Here is a 26,947-nt window from a genome sequence, read left to right on the forward strand (position 1 = left end):
GCATCTGGACTCTGTTTTTCTTTTGAGACAGAGTCTTACAGTGCAGCTCTCATTCTGTAGACCAGGCTGGCCTGGAAATCAGTTATCCACCTGCCTCTGCCTCCCTAGTGCTGGGATTAAAGGTGTGCGCCACCACACCCAGCCTTATATTCTGTTCTCTTATCTATCTGCACTATTACCATGTAATTTCATTCACGGTAGTTTTATTATCTGGAAGAACAAACTGGCCGTTCTCACACTGTTGATAATTTGTTTGTGGAATTTTCCTGACTATGATTGCATTTATTCTGAGAATCGTTTTCTTCTTCTAACCGCGTGTCACGCTACCTTGTGAACCAATTAGCATTCTTGCTCCCTTTTCTCTTGAATCCATACTATTAATGAGGGGCCTTTCAGGCTCTCATTTTAGCGTTCAAGCTGTCCGCTCATCTTCGGCACTGTGTGTTTCACTATCCACAACATTGTGTTAAGTGATGGGACAAATCATTATTTATAGCTTATTCTAGGACAAGGAAAAATAATCTATGTTAAGTGTTACATAATGACATTTTTTTACTCAGTTTTTCCTTCCTTTCCTTCCTCCCTCTTTCCCTTCCTCCCTGCCTCCCTTCCCACTGAGACTGGGTTTCATGTAGCCCAGGCTGGCTTCAAACTCACTGTGTAGCAAAGATGCCCTTGAACTCCTTCTTAATCTGTACCTGCCACTTACTAATCATTACTGTATATTCCCAACATGCACCTGCCTTTTTATAGTCTCTCTTCTCTCTTAGTCTCTTCTTTTTATTTTATTTTATTTTTAAAATTCTCACCTGTAGCATCTAGAGAGGCCACATAGGTTAAAAAAGAAATTGGGGATACTCATGCAATGTAAAATTTTCTACCTTTTTTTGTGTTCATTTTTCTTTATTCATGGGTCTTTCCAGTGAAGTGGTATCTCTGACTTTGTAGTCTTGTTTACAAACAGTATTAACCAATAGTTTTTGGTCCATGTATGCTTTTTTTTAAATGAATTATTTATTTTTTATGTGCATTGGCTCTTTGCATGTATGTCTGTGTGAGGGTGTTGGATCCCCTGGAACTAGAGTTACAGACAGTTGTGAGCTGCCATGTGGGTGCTGGGTCCTCGGGAAGAGCAGCTAGTCCTCTTAATTAACCATTGAGCCATCTCTCTAGCTCCCTGTATGCCTTTCCTAACATTAAATAATCATTAAGAGTTAAGAGCTGACCTTTCTCAGCACTCGGGAGGCAGAGCCAGGCAGATCTCTGTGAGTTCAAGACCAACCTGGTCTACAGAGTGAGATCCAGGGCAGGCACCAAAACTACACATAGAAACCCTGCCTCAAAAAAACAAAAACAAACAAACAAACAAAAAACTGTAAGATGCACGTGAAAAGATTGCTATAGGTTGTTCATTTATCTGCTTATCTATGAATAAAGCAACTATGGTTGAATCAGAAATCTAGATGTGGTAATGGCATTAGGAAGCCCTTAATTTGCCAACTAGGAAATGGGACTGACAGTTGTTATTTACTGTATTCTATTTGTGCCCTGTTCTACATTCTTTACATACATTAGTCATTGAACCAGAAGCCTAGAATTACTTTTATTCTCATTTTGTGGATGAAGAAATTAGGCTGGCTTTGAACAACTGGATTCTAAGAGGTAGCACAAGGCTACACATCATGTGATACACAGGGATTCAGTTAACTCTAGGATGATGTTTCTAGGATGATGGGGTGCTAATCACAGTGCAGTCCCCTTAGCCACATAAACTACGTTCCAGGACCTCCAGTGGATAATTAGAACCATGGACAGTACTAGACCTTACATAGACATTACGAGTTTTCTCTCTGTATTCACATCTATGATAAAGATAACTTGTAAATTATGCACAAAAAGAGGCTAGAAGAATTATGGCAACATTTATTATAAACTACTTTGATAAAAGTAACATGACATTATAAATTATTAATGAAGTTTCTCATGCCATATTTTCTGATCATAATTGATCATTTTTGGAAGCAGAACAGCAGGCAAAGGCAGGATTGCTGTGTTTTCTGTCTCCTTCTCTACTTTCTTCATTGTTTTGTGTGCTCTAGGTCCAGAAAAAAATAATTTGTGAGACAGAGTCTCACACTGCCTTCAGACTCACAGAGATCTGTCTGCCTTTGCCTTCTGCGTGCTGGGATTAAAAGGCTTGGGCTTTCATGACTGGATAGATGCAGAGAAATTTGAAGAGGGTAAAGAAATTAGCTTTAAGCCAGGCGGTGGTGCTCACCTTTAATCCCAGCATTCGGGAGGAAGAGCCAGTCGGATCTCTGTGAGTTCGAGGACAACCTGGGCTACAGAGTGAGTTCCAGGACAGGCTCCAAAGCTACCCAGAGAAATCCTGTCTCGGAAAAACCAAAAAAAAAATAAAAAATAAAATAAAAAAAAAGCTTTAGATACCCCATTTTCCCCTACAATACATCATATTTCATTCTGATACTTTCAGGGTTAGGAGGGAACTTTGTTAATGTTTTCAAAACAGGAGCCGACGTCTCTGCTCATCACCCTGTTAGCCAGCTCCCCACCAAAGCTGACTGAGATGTACAGGGCTTAAAGGAATGCCACATAAGGTTCTATCATATGATGAAAGAAGTCAGAACCTTGCTAATACTTTAAAAAATATCTTCTGGGTACTGGGATGGAAGCCAGGATCTGCCACATGCTTGTTATTGTTTTGACATTGGCTCTGTCTGCAAATCTGGAGGCTGTGTCTTAATAGAGATTTCAGTAAAAGCCTTTTTCTTAACTTGCAGGCATTGTGTATGTATTAGGTGGAAGCAAGTTTATTTACTCATATATTCTACTCCATGCCTAAAACCATTTGAAGGTGGATGGGATATATAAACTTGTTGTGAGTCTGATTTGACAAAAGGTATTGGAGATGTAGGTCAGGTGCTGTCCCAGCATAGTGTACCTGGACTACATTAAAGCCTGACTCAAAACACCAGATTTGGAAAGAGTGAGAGCAGCAGAAGCATGCCTTGGAACTACAAATTTAAAAATTAAAATATTATTTTATGTGTATGAGCGTCTGCATCTATGTGCACCATTTGGGTAGAATGTCTATGGAGGCCAGAAGATGGCCTTGGATCTCCTGGAAATGGAGTTACAGATGAATGGAAGCTGCCTTGTAGGTGCTGGGAATTGAACCTGGGTCCTCTGGAAGACCAGCCAGTGCTCTTAACCATTGAGCCATCTCTCTAGCCTGGAACTAAAGTTTTTTCAGTCTTCTCAAAAAAAAATTTTTTTAAATAAAATAAAAACCTGGTGGAGGTGGCGAACACCTTTAATCCCAGCACTATTGAGGCAGGGGCAGGCAGATCTCTGAGTTCAAGGCCAGCCTGGTCTACAGAGTGAGTTCCAGGACAGCCAGGACTATTCAGAGAAACCCTGTCTGGAAAATCCAATATATATATGTGATAAAAGAAACACACTGGAATTGCCAAAACTAACAAACAGAATAAAAAGAGCCCAAGAGAAGACACAAGAAACAGAGACCCAGCTGAAAGGTAGTGGGGCACCTCTTTAAACCTATCACTTGGGAAGCAAAGGCCAACAGATCTCTGTGAGTTCAAGGCCAACCTGGTCTTCTACAGAGTGAGTTCCAGGACATCCATTGCTACACAGAGAAACCCTGTCTCAAAAAACCAAAAACCAAACAACAAACCCCCAAATATCAACCAAACAAAAGAAACAGAGAGCCACTCATTTGTATACTCAGGAATCCCATAAAAACACTAAACTGGAAGCCATAATATATACACAAAGGATCTTGTATAGACCCTGTGCACGCTACCCTGGTCTTTGTGAGTTCCTATGTGCATTGATCATGTTGATTTTTTTTTGGTATGGTTCCATATGAAGCTGAAAATTGTCCTTTCCGTATCTGTGTTGGAATTTTGATGGGAATTGCATTGAATCTGTAGATTGGTTTTGGTAGGTTGGCCATTTTTACTATATTAATCTTATCCATGGAGATCTTTTCCTGTTCTGATATCTTCAATTTCTTTTTTCAGTGTCTCTAAGTTTTTATCACAAAGTCTTTCACTTGCTTGGTTAGAGTTACCCCAAGATATTTTATATAATTTTGAAGTTATTGTGAATGGTGTTGTTTCCCTGATTCCTTTCTCAGTCCATTTGTCATTTGTATATAGGAATGCTATTGATTTTTGTGAGTTAATTTTGTACCCAGCTACTAAGCTGAAAGTGTTTATCAGCTGTAGACTGATTTTTTCTTTGGGCCACTAGCTCACAAAAAAATGACACAGAGACTTATTATTAATTATAAAAGCTTGGCCTATAGTTTAGGCCTGTCCCACTAACGCTTATAATTTAAATTAACCCCTTTCTATTCATCTACATGTTGCCACGTGACTTGTGGCTTTTACCTCTTCTCCTGCATATTTTGCTCTCTCTGCATCTGGCTGGTGACTCTGCCTTTCTTCTTCCCACAGCTCTCTCGGTCCTGAAGTCCCTGCTGTACCTCCAGTCTAGCTATTGGCTGTTTAGCTTTTTATTAAACCAATCACAGTGATTTATGTTTACACAATGTAATGGAATATTCCACAACAATCAGCTGTAGGAGTTTCCTGATGGAATTTTTTTTTAAGTCTCTTATGTATACTATCATATCATCTGCAAATAAAGATACTTTAACTTCTTCCCTTCCTACTTGTATCACCTTGATCTACTTCAGTTGTCTTATTGCTCTAGCCATGACTTCAAGGACTATATTCAATAAATATGGAGAGAATGGACAACCGTGTCTTATTCCTGATTTTAGTGAAATTACTTTGAGTTTCTCTCTATTAAGTTGATGTTGGATATGGGCATACCCTAAATTACCTTCATTATGTTGAGGTTTGTCCCTTGTATTCCTAGACTTTTCAGGACTTTAACATGAAAGGGTGTTGGATTTTGTTAAAGGCCTTTTCTGCATCTAATGAGATGATCATGTGGTTTTTGTCTTTCAGTTTGTTTATATGGTGGATTACTTATTTAACTATGTTGAACCATCCCTGCATCTCTGGGATGAAGCCTACTTGGTTATGGTGGATGATCTTCTTGATGTGTTCTTGCATTCAGTTTGGAAGTATTTTATTGAGTATTTTTGCATCTATGTTCATAAGGGAAATTGGTCTGTAATTCTTTCTTTGTTGGGTCTTTATGTGGTTTGTGTATGAGGGTAACTGGTCTCATAAAATGAATTGAACAGTGTTCCTTCTGTTTCTATTTTGTGGAATAATTTGAGAAATATTGGTGCTAGCTTTTCTTTGAAAGTCTGGTAGAATTCTGCCCTAAAACCTGTCTGGCCCTGGTTTTTTTTTTAAAGACTTTTTAATGGATGCTTCTATTTTACTAGGGGCTTTAGTTCTGTTTAAATTGCTTATTTGATCTTGATTTAACTTTGGTAAGTGGTATGTATCAAGAAAGTTGTCTGTTTCTTTTAGACTTGACAATTTGGTGGAGTACAGGTTTTTTAAGTATGTCCTTATGATTCTCTAGATTTCCTTGGTATCTGCTATGTCCCCCTTTTCATTTCTGATTTTGTTAATTTGGATATTCTCTCTGCCTTTTAGTTAATTTGGACAAAGGTTTATCAATCTTACTGATTTTCTCAAAGAGCCAACTCCATTTCATTGAATCTTTATTTTTGTTTGTTTCTATTTTATTGATTTCAAACTGAGTTTATTTCTTGCTGTCTACTCCTTTTGGGTGTGACTTCTTTTTGTTCTAGAGCTTTCATATGTGTTGTTAAATTACTAGTATGAGATGTCTCCATCTTTCTACATAGTGCTTAGTTCTATGAACTTGCCTTTTAGAATTGTGTTTTTGTGTCTCATATGTTTGGGTACATTGTGTTTTCATTTTCATTCAATTCTAGAAAGTTTTCAATTTATTAATTTCTCTTTTGATCCATTTTTATTCAGTAGTGAGTTGTTCATTTTCCATGAGTTTGTAATCTTTCTGTTGTTTATAGCCAGCTTTAATTTGTGGTGGGCAGATAGAATGTATTATTTCAAATTTTTTGTATCTGTTGAGACTTGCTTTGTATTTGAGTATGTGGCCAGTTTTGGGGATAGTTCCATGAGGTGCTGAGAAGAAGGTATATTCTTTTATGTTTGGTTAAATATGTGCTCTGTTAGATCCATTTTGTTTATAATGTCAGTTAGCTCCAACATTTCTCTGTGTAGTTTTTGTCTGGATGACCTGTCTATTGGTGAGAGTGGGGTACTGATGTCTCCCACTATCAGTGTGTGAGGGGTAACGTGTGATTTAAGTAAGCTGTAGTAGCATTTCTTTTATGAACTTGGGTGCCCTTGTGTTTGGTACATAGATGTTAAGAATTGAAATGTTCTCTTGGTGGATTTTTTTCTTTGAATATGTAGTGTCCTTCCCTATGTTTTATTAATTTTAGTTTGAAGTCCATTTTTTTTTCAGATATTAAAATGACTACACCAGCTTGCTTCTTGGGTCCATTTGCTTAGAATATGGTTTTCCATCCTTTTACTCTGACTTAATGTATATTCTTGATGTTAAGGTGTGTTTCTTTAATGCAGCAGAAGTTGGATCCTGTTTTTGCATCTATTCTGCTAGTTTGTTCTGTCTTATTAGGGAATTGAGACCATGGAAATTGAAAAATGTTAATAAGCAGTGTTTGTTGATTCCTGTCATTTTTTTTTCAGAGCTGAGGACCGAACCCAGGGCCTCTACCACTGAGCTAAATCCCCAAGCCCTGATTCCTGTTATTTTTGTTGTTGTTGTTGTGTGTATGTTTCCTCTCTTTTGATTTGCTGTTCTGCATTTATTCATTTCTTGTGTTTTCTTGGGTGTAGTTAATGTCTTTAGGTTAGAGTTTTCCTTCTAGCACGTTCCATATGGCTAAATTTGTAGATAAATATTGCTTAAATTTTTTAAATCATGGAATGTCTTTTGTCCATATTTTGTGATTGAAAGTTTTCCTGGTATAGTAGTCTGGGCTGGCATCTGTGGTCTCTTAGCATCAGTAGAACATCTGTACAGGCCCTTTTGGCTTTTAGAGTATCCAGTGAGAACTCAGGTGTAATTCTAATAAATCTGCTTTTATTTTTTTCTTGGTCCCTTTTCCTTGCAGTTTTAACTGCAAGTTTTGATTATTATGTGCTGAGGGGACTCTCTTTTCTGGTCCAGTCTATTTGGTGTTCTGTATTCTTTTTGTATCTTGATAGGCATCTCCTTCCTTAGGTTAGGGAAACTTCTATGAATCTTGTATGATTTTGTTGAAAATATTCTCTGTGCCTTTGACCTGAGTTTCTTCTCTTCCCTCTATTTCTATTATTCGTAGCTTTGGTCTTTCTATTGTGTCCCAGACTTCCTGGATGTTTTGTGCCAGGATTTTTAAAGATTCATTTTCTCTGAGATATCTGTTTCTTTTATCATGTCTTCAATGCTCGAAATTCTCTCTTCTGTCTCTTGTATTCTGTTGGTGAGGCTTGCCTCTGAGGTCCCTGTTCCAGTTCCTAAATTTTTTGTTTCCAAGTTTCCCTCAGTTTGGATTTCCTTTATTGATTCTAGCTAGTTTCACTTTCAAGTCTTCAACAGTTTTATTCATTTCCTTCCACTGTTTGTGTTTTCATAGATTTATGAAAGGGATGTATTCCTCTTGAAGGACCTCTATCATATTCATACAGGCTATTTTAAGGTCTTTGTCTTGTGCTTTGGCAGTGTTGCAGTTCTCAGTGCCTACTGTGGTAGGGTAGCTGGGCTCTAGTGGAGGGAGACACATTGTCCTGCCTGTTACTGTGTCTTTATGTGCGTGCCATCTAGGCATTTGGGTTTGGGAAGATTGTAATTGTAGGTGCTGATCTCTGGTCTTGACTTTGTTGGATGGGTGTTTTGTTCCTTGATTTCTGTTGCTCTCTCTGGTTCTTAGGAGGGTGTGGTAAGCTGTGTGTTGCCTCATAGGAAATTCTGGGATCCTGATTGAGATGGCCACTAGGGGTTCTGGGTAAAATGTTTTTTCTAGGTATTAGGAATAGGGATCAGCTAGGAGGATGGGATGAAGTGCTCCACAGGAGGGATGGAAAGCAGGGTGTTCTACCAAGATCTGCTTAGTCCCCTGGGAATGGGGGCAGAGAGTGAGGAGAGGCAGCAGCAGGTGGTCTGCTATAGAGCTGGGGATGAGACTGGGGGATTGGACTTGGAGGAATGGAGGGGGAGGTGAAGATCTGCTGTTTGCCTATCTGCTTCCCTGGCTGGAGTGCTCAATTTCCTATTTTTTGAGTTTTGACACTACTTATTTCTTTTTGTTTTTGTTTTTTCGAGACAGGGTTTCTCTGTGTATTTCTGGCTGTCCTGGATCTCGCTCTGTAGCCCAGGCTGGCCTTGAACTCACAGAGATCCGCCTGCCTCTGCCTCCCGAGTGTTGGGACTAAAGGCGTGCACCACCACTGCCCAGCTATTACTTATTTCTTTGCAGGGGTTTTGCTATGCTTCCCAGGTGGATCCAGAATGCCTGGGCTCAATGGATTCTCTTGCTTCAGCCTCTGACTGCTGGGACTACAAGTCTGAGCTATCGTACTGGATTCCTTGACAGTTTTAAACATTCAGCAGCACTATCTACTTTCCTCCACTATCTTTGTAGTGTACATGCATGTGGATTCCCGCTCTTTTCTTTTTGTAATCCTGGCTGCCCACCTGTCCTTTCCTTGAATGGCAGTACACTTCTGGCTTGACATCAATCACAGCCCCTACCCGGAGAGTCTCATTCTGGTTCCAACCAGTGTAGAGAGTAGACTGGATTCTAAGGCTTAGGATCAATAGAGGGTGAAGGCCAACTGGGCGGGGCCTTTGATGACGTAGTGGAGGGGGAGGGGCTTTGCTCCCTGGAGGAGAGTGTGCGGCACCTTCGGCACCTTCGAGGCCGGCCGAGGAGCTGACATCACAGCCGCCGGTGAGTGGTTGGGTGGGCAGGAAGTGCTTCAGCCAGGTCAGCTGGTTTCATCGCGTGTGTTTTATTGAACCCAGGGCCTCACACCTGCAGCCCAGGTGGGCTCTTTAGAACTGGCAAGAATTGGCCACTTGATGAATACTTTTTAGGTTTAGGGCCGCCCCAAGCAATATACGGTTGGTCGGAGCGGGCAGTTTGTGGCCAGGGGAGGGAGGGCCGAGGCAGTCATTTTGATGAGGTCGGAGGGGTGCAGGACCGTGCCAGAAAGCGTCGGCTTCCGTTAGCGGGAGGAGCCAGAGCTGGGGGGAAAGAACGCGGGGGCTGATGGGATGCCGCTGAGAGCGGTTGAACTATGAGGGCGGGGCAGTGCGTGCCAAGCGGACCAATCACAGCGCGCGGCTCACACCGCTTCTCGCCTTGGGGAGCGAGGGCCTCGGGAGGTAAGGTGACGGTCTTTCTGCTGTGAGACAACCTGGACCCCCCTCCTTAACAACTTCCTCCCGGGGTTCCAGCTTCCTCAGCTTCCCTGCACTTTTCGGTAATAAGCAATGGGGAAAAAAAATGCCTGGAAAAAAGTGTTTTTGAGGGGCAGAAGCGATGTCTCAGTGTTAGCACTGGCTGCTCTTCCGGAGGACCCAGGTTCAATTCCCAGCACCCACATGGCAGCTCACAACTGTCTGTAACTCCAGACAGTTCCAGGGAATCTGAAACCCTCACACACATGCATGCAGGCAAAACGCCAGGGCACATAAAATAAAAATAAATAAAAAAGTGTTTTTGAGGAATTAGAGACTAAAGTATGGAATATTAAAATGTTTTCTTGTTCCATAGGCTGGAGCCAGGGATTTAAAAAATGGATGACTTTGTTGACCTTTGCTTCATGGACTTTAAAGGTACCAAGCTTTGCATGGTAACAGAAATGTCAAACTGTTTTCTGTATTGTTTAAGGTTTCTAAATCCCTCCCCACCCCCTTAACCTCTGGCTTCTTGAAGCAGAATTTTTACTCTGTGTCTCAGGCTGACCTAGAATTTATGTAACTCAGGTCATGCTCAAACTTGCCATCCTCCGACCTCAGCATCCAGAGGGCAAGTGTCAGCCACCACACCTGGCCTGTAATCCCAGCATTTGCAAGGTTGTACCTCAAGTAGCTGTCTCAAAGAACAAAACCAAACAAACAAGGAGCTGGGCAGTAGCTCCGTGGGGGGGTGTCCCTTCCACATGTAAAGCCCTGGATTGGAGGCCCTGGATAGCGGAGGATATACATGCAAGTTTGTCTCTTAAGTGTGTCTCTTCAGAGTATCTATTGCCCCAGTTTCTCATCTATGTGCCAGAAACACTAGACATTTGGAACCTTTTATGAGCTAGTATAATGAAACAAAACTCGCAATCCATAGCTTATTTTCTGCCCACAATCCATAGTTTCTTCCAGGAATTTTAGGATATACAGAATTATACTGTTTAACCTGAAAAATACTGTGTTAAAAGTACATTTAAAAATTGTTGCAAGCAGATGGGCAGATGATACTGGAAAGCTATTGTTGGACCTGATGGAGATGTTTAAGATCTTATCTTGTCCTAATTGTAAGGCCTGAAGAAGGGCAGTGAGCTCAGCCTCAGAGCAGGGGTTTGAGGAGGTGCTTCTGTGGTGTCGAGGCAACTAGGCACTGGATATCCTGCTTTTTAAATGCTTTTAACCGAAAATTGCCACCGTCCATAAGCCATTCAACCTTAGGGCTATAAAGAGGCAGATCTTTAAAAAAAATTACTGTAAGGGCAGGTGAATGTGCTTAGCCAGTAGAGATGCCTGCCACCAAGCCTGATGACCCGTGTTGATCCCTGGGCCCCACATGGTTGAAGGAGAGAACCAATTCTGGAAAACTGTCCTCTGACCTCCATACTGGTGACAAGCTAAATATGTACACATGCGCGAACATACACACACACACAAATAAATTAAAAAAAGCATAAAAACAATTACTGCAAGATAGGAAACTAGTTTGAGGCCATCCTAAGCAGCATAATGAGCAACAAAGGGCGTTATCAAGCTTCATGAACATTTCCTTATGGTTAGTTTGGAGACAAATTCTTGTTCTCTTTTCTTTCTTTGGATTTTTAATTTCTTTAGTTTGTTGTGATATAAATGCCCTTTTCTGTTATATTTATGATTATTTATTTATTTATTTCATAAAGTCTTCAGAAACTAAAGCTGGGTGTGGTGGCATATACCTGTAATCTCAACACTCCCGGGGCTAACACAGGAGGATTGTGAGTTTAAGGGTATCCTGAACTACATTGTGGATTTGAGGCCCACTTGGGCTATATAGCAAAACTGCCAAAAATGTATACAAAATTAAATGGTCATGGTATGTACTCAACACCAGCCCTGTCTAGTAGAAATGAATGAGCTACAAATATAATTTATAATATTCTGGGAGACACACTAAACAGATAAATAGGTGAAGTTAATTTTTTAAAAAAGATTCACTTATTTTTAATTTATGTGTAATGGTAATGTGACTGCATGTCTGTCTGTGCACCACCTGCATGCCTGGTGCCCTCAGAGGCCAGAAGAAGGTATCAGGTTTTCTGAAACTGGAGGTACAGATGGTTATGAGTTGCCATGTGGGTGCTGGGAATCAAACCTGGGTCCTTTGGAAGAGCAGTAATTGCTCTTAACTGCTGAGTCATCTCTCCAGCCCCAGGTGAAATGATTTTAGCAGGAATTTTAATCTTAATACTTTTAATTCATCAGAGACAAAATATTATTGTTTCAACATATACAAAGTTACTGAGATATTTTATTCCCTGAAGTCCGCTTTGTATTTTGTAATTGTAGCACTTATTGGGTTGTTTTACATTTATTTGTTTATTTATTTATTTAGAGACAGGGTTTCTCTGGGTAACAGCTCTAAGCTGTCCTGGAATTAGTTCTGTAGACCAGGCTGACATCAGATTTACAGAGATCCACCTGTCTCTGCCTCCTGAGTGCTGGGATTCAAGGTGTGCACCACCACTGCCTGGCGGGTTGTTTTATTTTGACAGAACAGGGGATTGAACATAGGGCCTTGTTTATGTTAGGATTACAGGTATGTGCAACTGCTAGCCTCCAGCCCCACATGTCCAGCCTTACATGTCCAGCCTTACATGTCTAGCTTCACATGCCCAGCCTCACATGTCCAGCCCCATGTGTCCAGCCCCACGTGTCCAGCTCCACATGTCCACCCTCACATGTCCAGCTCTATATGTCCAGCCCCACATGCCCAGCCTCACATGTCCAGCTCCCCATGTCCAGCCCCACATGCCCAGCCCCACATGTCCAGCCCCACATGTCCAGCCCCACATGTCCAGCTCCACATGTCCAACCCCACATGCCCAGCTCCATATGTCCAGCCTCACATGTCCAGCTCCACATGTCCAGCCTCACATGTCCAGCTCCACATGTCCAGCCCCACATGTCCAGCCCCACATGTCCAGCTCCATATGTCCAGCCTCACATGTCCAGCTCCATATGTTCAGCTCCCCATGTCCAACTCCGCATGTCCAGCCCCACTGAGCCCCACTTCCAGCCCCATACATCTCAATTTGGACTAGCCACACTTCTCGTTTTAGGGTTATTACCATATTAGTAAGTACAGATTTAGACTAAACAATTTAGTAGAGAAACTCACTCAAGATATTTAACTTTCACAGAAACTCAAAGAATTTTATTTGCTCGAAGGATCCCTTGAATTATCTTTTTCCCATTTTAAATGTCACAATGGGATTTTCAGATTAGGAATGGCAACACTATTAGAAATATGCCAAGAGGGTTATAAAGTTTAGAGTTGAGAGCATGGTTTCTGTAGAAATCTCATCTCATATGCACCTACTAGGTAGGATAAAACAGTTTATGAAAGAAAGCGGTTGAATGATCAACAGAATCAAACCTTACTGTACCATGCAGTCTTTTAAGATTCGCCCCTTATGTGCCATTTTAATGGCGTTTCTTAGAACAGCCTTTACTTTCTTGTCTAGCAATATGTAGCTGCTTACAGTTCTCCAGGACTCACTGTGCTTTTCCATGCTATCGTGCTGCTTTCTCCTCAGTGTTCTTTATCTTAACAACCTAATTCTGTCCTTCAAGCAGGCAAAGGGACTCTGACCTTTATAGTTATAGCACCAATTACATTATATGGTAATTTTTCACGTTAATTTTCTTCTTTTTGCTTTTAAATGGTGAATTCTTTATTCTTAGAACCAGCCTTGGGGTTGGGGATTTAGCTCAGTGGTTGAGTGCTTGCCTAGCAAGCGCAAGGCCCTGGGTTCGGTCCTCAGCTCTGGAAAAAAAAAAAACAGCCTTATGCTGGTCTTGGTGCACTGGGGAGGCAGAGGCATGTGAATCTCTGAGTTCAAGATGAGTCTGGCCTATAGAGCTAGTTCCTGGACAGCCAGGGCTACACAGAGAAACCCTGTCTCGAAAAACAAAAACCCACCCACCCAACCAACTAACCAAACAAACAAACAAAGGAAGAAAAGAAAGAGAACCAGCCTTATCAGTACCATCAACACTTTGAATTGTTTTAACTATCATAGTCCTTATATGTATCAAAACATCAAAAACTCATACTAAATGATGAGTTCTGGGTTGCAAAAGAGGATCTATTTTTATACCTGTCTTTAGTCTTTGTCCACTAGCTCAACAAAAACATTCCCAGATGTTGGACATAGTGGTGCACACCTCCTTTAATCCCAGAACCTGGGCAGCAGAGGCAGGCTAGCCAAAGGTACACAGTGAGAGACCCTGTCTCAAAGACAAGTAAATATTCCCCTAGCTGGTGCTATGGTTTTATTTTTTCTTTTTTTTTTTTTTTTTTTTTTTGGTTTTTCGAGACAGGGTTTCTCTGTGTAGCTTTGTGCCTTTCCTGGGACTCACTTGATAGCCCAGGCTGGCCTCGAACTCACAGAGATCCGCCTGGCTCTGCCTCCCGAGTGCTGGGATTAAAGGCGTGCGCCACCACCGCCCGGCTGGTTTTATTTTTTCTTGATGGTGTAGGTTACCTCATCATTCTTTTGTGTGTGTATGTGTATGTGTGTTCAAGACCAGAGGACAACCTTGGGTGTCATTTCTCAGCTGCGATCAACTCTGGTTTTTTTCTTTTCTTTCCTTCTTTATTTTTGAGACAAAGGCTCTTACTGGCCTGGAACTTGGCATCAAGCCCTGGGGATCTCCTCCTCAGTGCTAGGATTACAAATGCATACCATCACATCATCAAATTTGGCTTTTTTTAAAAAAATAAGTTCTGGGGATCAAACTCAGGTCTTCACGCATCCAGAGCAAGCACTTTGCCCCCTGAGCCGTTTCTCCAGTTCCCTCGTTAATCTTTGTATTTGAATTAAGACGGCCGGCATCTGCCAGACACCAGGTAGTCAATGAATATTTGCTGAATTAAGTTTTTCAAGGGGATGTGTGGATGCCAGAGTGTAGTTGCCTTGATTCTGCTCAAGGCTTTGCTTTTAATGACTCTGGTATTGTTCAACTTATTTATGCTGTATTTTAATCAATTGTAAAATCAGAGTGTGCTCCTGTCATTTTAAGATGACTTACAACTTTGAAAACCTGGTTGATTGATTGATGTGTATCAACATATATCTTGTGTGAAAATGACTGTAAGCTCTTCAAAGGGGGAAATATGTCTTGTTCATGCAGTATCTTTTGGTGCTTAGCAAAGCACCTGGCTATCATTAAATGATTATTGAATGAATGTATCAAAACCAAATAACTTGTATGTTTTTTGTTCATATTGCCTACCAAGAAAGCACTATCACCAGGAATGTCCTTAGTTTTTTTAATTGATTACAATTAGTTTTTTTGGTGTGTGTGTGTGTGTGTGTGTGTGTGTGTGTGTGTGTGTGTATGTGTAAGACTGAACCCAGGGCTTCAGGCATGCTAAACATATACTCTGCCAATGAGCTTTGCCTCAGGCAACTTAGAAAAACTTGATGATTTGAACATTTTTGTTTGTTGCTTACTTTGAAAATTCGCATTATTTGTATTTTCAATGACATTTGCAAGGAACTGGCTAGTCACTGGGCCTCTTCTCCAGAGGGTCCAATCAGAAATCTCCATGAACACAGTGGTGAGAGGTTTACATTAGAGACAACATGAACTCTATCAGGGCATCTGCTACTGCTGCTGCTGCCAATTCCACTTTTAACTCCACAAATTAGTGGGGCATTTCCTACCTTCACTAAAGCAGAACTATCTGTGTTACTTATTGAACCTATATTGACAGTTGTGGTTCTGAATTCACTAAGTTCTCTTCCATCATGATGTTAGTTGTCTTTCAGAAAGCTCCTGTAACACTCCCGTGGTTCCCCAGTTTTAAATCCAGCTGCCATCTTAACCTGTGCTGTGCATCGCATAGGGGCATTTTCATACAACTATGTAATGTACTTTGAACATATCCCTCCATACTCACAGTGCCCCTTTCTCGCCTCTCCTCTCCCATTAGTGTTCTTTGTTCTCATAAGCTTCTATTATGTGGCCTTTACATATAGGATTTTATGTTTCTATGTAAAATCTGGGATCCAAAAAAGAGAAAAATGTGATAGTTGTCTTTCTGTGACTGGCTTGCTTTACTTACTATGATAATTTCCAGTTGCATGAGCTTTCTTACAAATGACACTATTTCATTTTTCTTTCTTCCTTTCTTTTGTTCTTCCCACCCCCCTTTCTCTTTATTTTTGAGGCAGGGTCTCATTATGTAGTCCTGGCTGGCCTGGAACTTGCAGATACTCCTCCTGCCTCTGCCTCCTGAGTGCTGGCATTAAAGGCAAGTGCCACCATGCCTGCCCACAGTTTCATTTTTTTAATGGCTAAATAAAATTCTGTGTACAATGCTACATTGTCTTTATTCAGTCTTCTGTTAATGGACACCTATGTCGCTTCTGTAACTTAGCTATTATAAATACTGCATATATATATATATATATATATATATGATATGTTGATTAATATCCAGGAGTGATAGTTAGGTTCTATGGTAGATCTATTTTTAGTTATTTGGGGGAATTTCCATACTGGCTATACCAATTTACATTTTTAAGTACTTATTTATTCTCATTTTATGTATATTGATATTTTGCCTGTGTGAGGGTATCAGATCTTGGAGTTATAGACAGTTATGAGCTACCATGTGGGTGCTGGGGATTGAACCTGGGTCCTCTGGAAGAGCAGTCAGTGCTCTTAACCACTGAGCTATCTCTCCAGCCCCATGAAAGAATTTTTTTTCCTGGAGCTGAGGACCAAACCCAGGGCCTTGTGCTTGCTAGGCAAGCACTCTACCACTGAGCTAACTTCCCAATCCCCCGATTTACATTTCTTACCAGCAGTATATAAGGTTTCATTTTTCCTCCACATCCTAGCTAGCATTTGCAAATACTCTATCACTGAGCTATCTTCCTAGGCCTCAATGTAGTTTTAATTTGAAGTGCTCTGATAGCCAATGAAGTTGAGCATCTTTTCATATGTTCATTGTCCATTTGGACTTCATCTTTTGAGTACTGTCCATTTCATTAGCTCATTATCGATTAGATAATGTTTGATTTTTTTTTTGATATTTAGTTCTTTGTATATTTTAGATATGAATCCTTTGTCAGATGTGCAGTTAGCAAACCTTTTCTCCAGTTCTGGAGGCTGTCTCTTCACTTGATTAACTGTTTCCTTTACTGTGCAGAAGCTTTTTCATTTAATGAAATCCTATTTGTCCAAAAAAAAAAAAAAGAAATCCTATTTGTCAATTGTTGTCACATGCTCCTCCTCCTCTCCCTCTTCTTTAAAAAGAAGGCTCTCATTGTGTTGACCAAGCCTTGAGCTCCTCCACTCAAGTGTCTCATCTGTCTCAACTTTCCATGCAGCTGGGACTATAGGCATGTGCTTGGCTTTTAAGTAATGCTTTTTTTGTCCTTCATCCGTGGGTCCTTGTGTCTTTATCTGTTGTAAATGGTACTTCAGTAAACATAGGAGTGCTAATCTCAAGACCTTGATGTAATGGGTAGCTGTTCCAGCTTTGACCTTGAAACATTGCCCCTAGTGTAGCAGCAAGTAACTTGCCTAGGACCTGCCCCTGGGGTGTGGCCAAGAGGAGACCCCTCAAGACCCAAGATGCATACGTGTTCGCCCTTTTAGCTCCTCATGGTCCTGGAGGCTGGATTTGCAGACCAAGTCAGAGTTCCCCAGAGAACTATGCTGGACTGTACCTCATCTCTCCTGGATCCTGTAATCGACCCCTTATTGGTTGTAAGTTACCCCTGAAATAAACCTCTTGTTTTTATTTTTGGTTTTTCGAGACAGGGTTTCTCTGTGTAGTTTTGGAGCCTGTCCTGGATCTCACTCTATAGAGCAGGCTGGCCTCGAACTCACAGAGATCCACCTGCCTCTGCCTCCCGGGTTCTGGGATTAAAGGTGTGTGCCACCATTGCCCTGCTGAAATAAACCTCTTTTAATTACCAGATAAACTACGTGGAATTGCCTCATTAATTATAGCAATACCTTGATTTCTCCAGAAGTACACCACTCTGCCTAGCTATTTTTTAAATGTTTTTAGGAACCTCTGTACTGTGTTCCATAGCAGCTATACAATTTTGTATTTTCACCAGTAGTATATAAAGATTGCAATTTCTCCTCATTTCTACCAATACCTGTCTTCTGTTTTTTAATTAATTTATTATTATTAATGTGTGTGTGTGTGTGCCATAGCATGAGCGTGGAGGTCAGAGGACAACATTATGGAATCAGTTCTTTCCTTCTACCTTTACATGGTATATGGTTAATGTTAATTGTCAACTTGACAGAATCTAGAATCACCTGGGAGTTAGGTCTTTGGACATGGCTGTGAGAACTTATCTTGATATTGTTCATTGATGTAGGAAGACACATCTTTTTTGATATTGAGGTTTTTATATTTATTTATTTATTTATTCTCTCATATATTACATCCCAGTTTCCCCTCCCTCCTCTCCTCCTAGCCCCCCACCTCCCCTCTCTCCCAGATCCACTGCTCCCCCTCTCCTGTGGGTGGCACCATTCCTTGGGCAGGAGAACCTGGATCATATAAAATGGAGAAAGTGAGCTGGGCACTAATTAGCACTAATCAGCACATAGTCATTGCTCTCTTCTGACTGTGGACATAGCATGAGCAGCTGCTGCAAGCTCCTGCTGCCTTGACTTCCCCACCGTGACAGATCCCTCCCATGCCTTGAATTGTGAGCCAAAATAAGCTATTTCTTTCCTAAGTTGCTTTTGCCAGGATATTTTATCTCAGCAACAGGAAAACAAACCAAGTTATATAGATTCTGTAGGTCAAACCTGTAGATCACCAGGCTTGCCCCAAAATGCCTTTTACCTGCTAAACCTTGGCCTGTCTTCCTATTTTTAGATAATAGCTGTCATGACAGATGTGAATTGATATGTCATATTCTTCTCCTTCTGCTTTTTATTTTTTTTACGTGTGTGTGTGTGTGTGTGTGTGTGTGTGTGTGTGTGTGTGTGTGTGTGTGTGTATGTGCGCGCGCGTGCGCACCCTGGTAGACATATGGAGGTCAAAGGACAACTTGTAGGGATCAGTTCTCTCCTTCTACCATGTGAGTCCTGGAAGTGAAGTCAGGTTGCCAGGCTTAGCAGCAAGCATCTTTACCCATGGAGCCATCTCACTAGCCTCTGTGCTGGAATTCTTATTTTGTTCATGCATTGTTCTCTTGGCCTCAGTGAGCATCTTCACAGGAGTTGTTTTAAATCGTTGTCAGGTAAATCATATACTATTTCAATAGGGTCGGTTTCTGGAGGTTTGTTCCTCTGGAACATTTTGGCTTCATTCGTCATTTTCCTTGACTCTCTATGTTGGTGTTTGTGCATTAGACAAGGAAAGCACCTTTCTGTCTTCATGCCTTTGTGCAGGAGAGGACCGCCATTAGTCAGCCCATCTAGTCTGAGAGCCTCTCCTAGCTTGTTCCTTCTCCAAGGAGAAGCAGGCAGCTGGGGTTTCATCTGCTTTCTCTGTGCTAACAGAGGGTGTTGAGCAGTGGCTTGTAACAGTGGAGGCCACAGTTACTCTTCTTCCCCGAGAGGCTAAACCATGCTGGACTCAGAGCTTTAAATTGAAAACACACACTTTTTGGGTAGCCTGTAGAAGATGGGACACTAACTTTTTATCACTCCAGGGGAAGCTGAAAGCTAGGATTGTTCATTTGTGAAGCTATATCATGATTGCTTGTTTTGTTCATGAGGTTAGCTTGCCTGGCATCTTTCTCTTGTTTCCTTCTAGGATCAGGACACTGCTCATGTCTATAACACACTGCTCTGAATAGGTCCCTGGGAACTATGATGGATACAGTTTTACTTTCTGCATGAGACAACTTATTGCTTGGATTCATTAGTATCATACTCATTTCATGATTTGGGATTTCCTGAAACATTATCATCCTGCCATGCATAGAAACAATGATTTACAGTGTGATTTTAGTCTATGGCCACGCCTGTTGGCCATGCCATCCGCATTTTTGGGCATTTGAGCTGTTTTTTATTTGAACCAGCCTCTGTAGTTAGAATAGTTTAGATTAGCATACAGTTGGAGCCCTAGTGTGGTACTCTCTGTTCTTTTTCCCCTGTAGTGTTCTTAGTTCGTCACTTGTCCCACAGCCTTGTTATATTCTATTTGCGTTACCTAAGGAGTTACATCCTTTTTTTGAACTCTGCCACTACTCTCCACTGATTCCACTGTGTTTTCAGTGCTAGAGGTTGAACCCGTTTTACAAAATACTGAGCTCTCCTGTCTAGAGTAGTTTAGCAATGAAATGAGAATGCATCTGATAAAAGCCTTGAGTCTGAAGCACTGTGCAAATGCTAATTTTTTGCCCCCCCCCCCTTTTTGAGATGGGAGTCTCACTCTGTAGCCCAGGCTGGCTTCTCAAGTATTTAGATTACAAGGTGTGAGCCATTACATCTCACTTTTGGTTCTTTGTTTTGTTTTGTTTTGTTTTTGGAGACAGGGTTTCTCTGTAGCTTTGGAGCCTGTCCTGGACTAGCTCTGTAGACCCGGCTGGCCTCGAACTCACAGAGATCCACCTGCCTCTGCCTCCCAAATGCTGGGATTATAGGCGTGCACCACCACTGCCCAGCTTTCACTTTTGGTTCTTCTCTCCCTAAAGAAGATGCATGTAATCATTGTGACATGAAGTAGAATCTTGAACTGACCCTGATAGACCTTTGAGTTGCTTTGGCTTTTGACTGACTAGTTGAGGTGATGGAGGTCACTGCAGGTGGGGGGCATGGGCAGGGCTTTCAATAGATTTTTCCATGTTGTAACAGAAATTTCCTTCTTCAAAGACAGGGGAAATGTTTATTTTTTATTACACTGTACTTAGAATCTTGTCTACCTAATTAGCATTAATTGATGCTGGTTAGAAGGGCCACTGCAATAGAATGATGCCAGAGTTTTAGCTAGTAGGAATCTTATTTAAATTAGATAGACTGAAATCATGTCATAATTATACTTTATTCTGATAGCATAGTTTAGATATTCTTTTTTTGTTTCCAGTGCACAATTTTGCTTGATCTGACCTTAACATGCCATGCTGTCTTCACATCTTAGGAAGGACTGCATTAAAAAGCTGTTTTGTAAGCTTCTTCCGAAAGGAAATTTCTCCTTCCTCGTGTAACCCTTATTCAGCCATGTGATCTCTACTCTCTACCCAGCTTTTCTGACTGCATTTATCCTAAAGGACTACAGTATGACATTGCCTCTGCTGGTGTCAATCAAGTTGTTCCATTGATTGACACTGAAAATGGGGTTTGAAAGGATCAGAATTAGTTTGATAAAGGGGAATTATATAAAACATTAACTGCTTAAGGCATTCAGAACTCAAAATCATTGCTCCACAGTCTCATATATGCTGCAGCCAGAAATTGTAGTAGTTTTATCAAAACATCTTAGGTTCTTTTTTTGTATTTAGTTATTGAGATAGGGTCTCACTATGTAGCCCTGGCTGGCCTGAAACTCTATATAGACCAGGCTGGCCTTGAATTTATGATGATCTGCCTGCCTCTGCCTTCTGAGTGCTGGGATTATTGGAAAGCCCTTTAAGCCACATTTTATGATTAAAAAAACAGCAACTCAAAAATTTATATGGGCTTGTGGCTGGGGAATGTAGCTCAATGGTGGAGCACTTAACTAGCATTTAAAGGGCCATGGATCTACTTTACCTAACACCAAAAATTTTTATTGGAATTTGTCTTATTTTTAGTATTTCAAGTGTGCTATCAAAGTCAGTGGTAAAATACCTGTCTGGTATTCTTGAGGCCCTAAGTTTGCTATCTAGCACTTCATTATTTTTTAAATAAAAAAATCTGCTTTAAAACAGTATTTGGCCAGGTGATGGTGGCACACGCCTTTAATCCCAGCATTCAGGAGGCAGAGGCAGGTGGATCTCTGAGTTTGAGGCCAGCCTAGTCTACAGAGCATGCTCCAGGACAGCCAGGGCTACACAGAGAAACCCTGTCTTGAAAAAAACAACAACAACAAAAAAACAAAAACAAAACCCAGTATTTGGATTTTTAAAAACATTATTTAAAAATATCCCTCATCCTTTTACCAATATTTTAAGCCAGAACTATAATATATGAGTATCATCTCAAAATAAACTTACCTGATCTTTGAAGAAGGAAGATTTTTTGCAAGATTTTCTTTTTACCCAAGACCTTGTACATGCTAGGCAAGTGCTGTACCACTAAGCTATATTCCCTCCCAAGTTATTTTATATAAATTTTTGCATTAAATAATTTATGGGAAGAAGAAAAGATTTAGGTTTATTTTTTCTTATGTATCTTAACACTTACAGTGTTAAAAGTATGTGTGGTATATTTTTCATAATATTTCTGCTTGTCCAGTGATGTCCTAGTTAGGGTTAATATTGCTGTGATGAAACATCATGGCCAAAAGCAAGTTGGGGAGGAAAGGGTTTATTTGGCTTACACTTCAACCTTGTTGTTCATCACTGAAGGAAGTCAGGACAGGAACTCAAACAGGGCAAGAACCAACCTGGAGGCAGGTACTGATGCAGAAACCATGGAGGAGTGCTGCTTATTGGCTTGGTAATCATGGTTTGCTCAGCCTGCTTTCTTATAGAACTCAGGACCACCAGCCCAGGAATGGCACCACCCACAGTGGGCTGGGCACTCCTCCATTGATCATTAACTAAGAAAATGCCCTACAGCCAGATTTTATGGAGGCATTTTCTCAATTGAGGTTCCCTCCTTTTAGATACCTGTAGTGTGGGTCAAGTTGACATAAAACTAGCCAGCACAAATGGATACTAAAGATTCCATGTGCTATAGAAATATTTGCCGGGCGTTGGTGGCGCACGCCTTTAATCCCAGCACTCGGGAGGCAGAGGCAGGCGGATCTCTGTGAGTTCGAGGCCAGCCTGGGCTACCAAGTGAGCTCCAGGAAAGGCACAAAGCTACACAGAGAAACCCTGTCTCGAAAAACCAAAAAAAAAAAAAAAAAAAAAAAAAGAAATATTTGAGCATAATTTGCTTTGGCTCTTTATTTGAATCTACTTTCTAACATTTAGATGAAAATGATAATTTATTGTAGCAGATTAAAGATATGTTTGTTGAAGTTGGAAGTATAGCTTAGTGTTATAGCACTTGCCTAACATGTACAAGGCCTGGAATCCCAATATGCACATACACCCTTACAGACATACACTTGTTTATCACTGTTCGAAGATACTTTTGTAGTATTTTTATAAATAATAACATTTTTGAATTTTGTATGATGGTCAGAAATGTTAAAGGAAAAACATATCATATGGAAACTTTGTTACATGCATTTGGAAAAAAATCCTCAATTTTGATAATATGAAAGGTTCCAATTTTGACTCTACATCATGTTTTTGTTTTAATGAATTCCATGGCTTAGTAAGATTCAGCTATAGGGAGGATCTGGTGCTTAGATTGTTTAGAAAATAGTGACATCATTTATACAGATTCAATAACTGGATAATGTTGTCTCTAATTGGACATGTCATTTCTTTTATTACAAAGCAAGGCCAATACTTCAGAGCCAGCATAAATTAATGTTTGACTAATTCTTGCAAGTAATAATAAATATTTCAATTTTGCAGGATATCTATCTACCCTCTTCAATTTCTATAATTTTTTAATTTGGAAGGCATTGTTAACATCTACTTTATAGTAATTTTAACCTTATCTATAATAACATTACCTTTTGTGGGGTCAATATATTTTACTTTCTGAGAATGAGTAGTGATCACTAAGTTCAAGTTAATTTCAATAAAGACTGTACCCTGTAACTAGCGTTTTCCTGCCTTGCCCACAGTCAGGACAAATCTTTGTCACCTGCCAGTCTCACAGCCGCTCAGACCCAACCAAATAAACACAGAGACTTATATTGCTTACAAACTGTATGGCCATGGCAGGCTTCTTGCTAACTGTTCTTATAGCTTAAATTAATCCATTTCCATAAATCTATACCTTGCCACGTGGCTCGTGGCTTACCGGCATCTTCACATGCTGCTTGTCATGGCGGCGGCTGGCAGTGACTCCTTCCACCTTCCTGTTCTCTCAATTCTCCTCTCTGTTAGTCCCGCTTATACTTCCTGCCTAGCCACTGACCAATCAGTGTTTTATTTATTGACCAATCAGAGTAATTGGACATACAGACCATCCCAAAGCAGTACCCTAGCTTTAGCTAAAAGAAATTTTATTTTCAGTTTCTGCTTTTAGGATAATTTCAAGTTCCTTAATGCTGTATTTATTTGCTAGAGATCTAGGAACAAGTTTCACAATGCTTTGCTAACTTTAACCAATTGTGATAAGTTCATAACTCATTTATTACTCGTTATTTCAGAAATTGTTAAAACCCTAATCATAACTGGGGATTCATGGAGACTACATGAAATAATTGACAGATTCTTCAGGAGCATATCAATTGTCAACAGGGAGTCTCTGGCTGAAATACAGAATATTCAGGTTGGTAAAAACTTATTTTGTTTATGATAATCTTTTGGTGATAAGTTTGTTTTAAATATTTATTTTCAATTATGTACAGGTGTGTGTCTGCATGTAGGTTTGTGCATGTGAGTACAGGTGCCTATGGAGGCCAGAGGCTTCAGATCCCCTGGAGCTGTGCTCAGGGCCTCTGCAAGAACAGTATATGCCCTTAACCACTGAGCCATTTCTCCATCCCCACACCCTTTGAATTTTTTTAGACAGGGTCTCACACTGAACCTGGAGGTCACTGACTGAACAAGACTAGCTGGCTTGTAAGCCCTAGTGAGCCTTCTGTTTGTGCCTTTCCAGTGCTAGCATTATATAGGTGTGCACCACCACGTCTGGATTTTGTGTGGGTGTTTGAGGATCTGAGCTCAGGTCCTCATGGTTGCACGGTTTCTAGCATCCATTCCTGTATTTTCCTGTAAGGGTTTTAGGGCCAGTGAGATGGCTCAGCAGGTAAAGATACCTCTTTCCAAGCCTGACAACCTAAGTTTGATTCCTAAAATTCACATGGTGGAAGGAGAAAACCAACATCCTTAAGTTGTCCCCTACCCTGCCTATGTGTCCCCTACCATACAAAATAAATAAAAATGTAATAAAATTTAAGATTTATTTTTATTATCTTTAATAATGTATATGTATATATTAATGTGTATGTGTAGGTATATGCATGTGAGGGCAGGTGCCTGTTGATGTAACTAACCGTCTTATTAAATAAGAAACACAGAAACAATGTAAAAGAGAAAGCCGAGAGGTCAGAGCTCAGAGCTAAAATCTCACCCTTCCGCCTGCGGTGTCCCAGCTTCCCGAAAGAGAGCTACTTCCTGTCTGTAAATCGATTTTCCAGTCATTCTGCCTTCTCATTGGTTGTAAACCCAAACACGTGACTGCCTCGTCACTGTCTGAATGTACAGCCCCCTAGGTCTTAAAGGCATATGTCTCCAATGCTGGCTGTATCCCTGAACACATAGAGATCTATGGGATTAAAGGCGTATGCCACCACCGCCACACTCTGTCTATGGCTCTAATAGCTCTGACCCCCGGGTAACTTTATTTATTAACATACAATCAAAATCACATTTCAGTACAATTAGAATACCACCACAGGTGCCTATGGAGGCCAGAGGCATTGGATGCTCCAGGAGCTGGAGTTAACAGGTAATTGTGAGTCTGCCCACCTGGGAACTGAATTTTGGTCCTCTGGAAGAACAGAAAGTAATTTTAACCCTTGAGCCATAAATCTATCTAGTCCCTAACATCTTTTTAAAAAATTAATTTTATACCTTTAATTCTTTTAAAAATTTCTTTATTTGTATTTTATATACATTGGTGTTTTGCCTGCATTTATGTTTATATGAGCATCCCCTGGAACAGGAGTTACAGACAGTTGTAAGCAGCCATGTGGGTGCTGGGAACTGAACCTATATCCTCTGCAAGAGCAACAAGTGCTCTTAACCACTGAGCCAGCTCTCCAGTCCCTTCAACTTGTTTACATATGGTGTGAAAAAGGAATTCAACTTTATTCTTTTGCAGGTGGATAATGAGTTGTTACAGCCTCATTTGTGGAAGACTTTTTCTCATTGTGTTTGTCTTAGCCCCGCTGTTAAAAGTATGTCAACCATAAATGTGAAGGTTTATTTCTGGAAGTTGTTCTTGTCCACTGTTTTTCCCTATGCCCTTTCCATTGTAGCTTTGGAGTGAATTTTGAAATTAAAAAATGTGAGGGCCCTAATTTTGTTCTTGGTTTTCTAGACTGTTTTTGAATATTACTGGTATTATTTTCATATAGATTCTGGGATCATTTCATCAGTTTATGCAAAGATGGAAGGTAGAACTTTGATCAAGACTGCAGTTAAATTTATAGGTTGGAGACTGGAGACATGGCTCAGCATGGAGAGCCCTGGCTCCTCTCTCTGCTCTTCTGGAGGTTCTGAGTTCAATTCCTGGCCTCCACATAATGGTTTACAATCATTTGTAATGGGATCTGTTGCCCTTTTCTGTTGTACATGCAAACAAAGCACTCATATATTCTATAAACAAATTTATAGGTCAATTTAAGGAGCATTTTATCTTAATATTAAGTTTTTTGATCTATAAAATGGTATGTTTTCTTTTCTTTTTTTTTTCATTTTTTGAGACAGGGTTTCTCTGTGTAGTTTTGTGCCTTTCCTGTAACTCACTTTGTAGACCAGGCTGGCCTCAAACTCACAGAGATCTGCCTGTCTCTGCCTCCCAAGTGCTGGGATTAAAGGCAAGCGCCACCACTGTCGGCACAATGGTATGCTTTCTTATTCATTAGGTCATCTTTAATTTCTTAGTCTTGGGGCATAAATTTTGAACTTATTTTGATAGTTTTATTCCTGAATACTTTAGTCTTGATAATGTTATTGGAAATAAATTAATTTAAATTTCAGATGATTTATTAATTGTTGCATAGAAATTCAGTTTAGGCTTTTTTTTGCTTTGTTTTCTTGTGGGTGTTTTGCTTGTGTTTTCTTGTTTTGAGCATTGAACCTGGGCCTGGTGCATGCTAGACAAGCAGTCTTTCAGTGAGCTGAGTCTCAGTCTACTATTCATTCAATTTTATATGTTGATCTTCTTGTAGCCTTGCTGAATTTGTTGATTAGTTATAATGTCTTTTAGCAGATTACTTAGTATGTAAGTCTTTTAAAATTATAACCTCTTATTGTACTTAATTGTTAGTGAAAAGTTATTATAAGGTTCAATATCAAGAGTCTAGTCTTGGGCTATCAAGATGGCTCAGCAATTAAAACCATCAAGTCTGATGACCTGAGTTTGATCTCTGGGACCCTCAAGTTATTTTCTGACTGTCACACACATGCTTTCCCCTCCACCATAAATACATAAATAAATACATAAGTAAGCATATAAACATAATAATAAAAATGGTCTG

At 40.4% G+C, this 26,947-nt stretch overlaps 1 protein-coding gene and 1 non-coding gene across 3 annotated transcripts in view; one reads left to right on the forward strand and one right to left on the reverse strand.

Annotated features, from left to right (window-relative positions):
- Positions 1–9,808: 9,808 nt before the first annotated feature.
- Positions 9,809–26,947, forward strand: part of Tex11 (testis expressed 11) — a 289,769-nt gene continuing 272,630 nt past the window's right edge. For both annotated transcript variants that reach the window (XM_076561730.1, XM_076561732.1), the window contains exons 1-2: positions 9,809–9,870; positions 23,888–24,009. In XM_076561730.1, the coding sequence (XP_076417845.1) occupies positions 9,831–9,870; positions 23,888–24,009 (162 nt within the window). In that variant the 5' untranslated portion in view covers positions 9,809–9,830. The remainder of the gene's footprint in view (positions 9,871–23,887; positions 24,010–26,947) is intronic.
- LOC121825942 (small nucleolar RNA SNORA40) lies at positions 13,547–13,677 on the reverse strand. Its single transcript, XR_006068303.2, has one exon. It is a non-coding gene; the product is annotated as a small nucleolar RNA SNORA40 (small nucleolar RNA).

The sequence above is a fragment of the Peromyscus maniculatus genome, chromosome X (assembly GCF_049852395.1).
Source record: "Peromyscus maniculatus bairdii isolate BWxNUB_F1_BW_parent chromosome X, HU_Pman_BW_mat_3.1, whole genome shotgun sequence".
In the NCBI taxonomy this organism is placed as follows: Eukaryota; Metazoa; Chordata; class Mammalia; order Rodentia; family Cricetidae; genus Peromyscus; species Peromyscus maniculatus.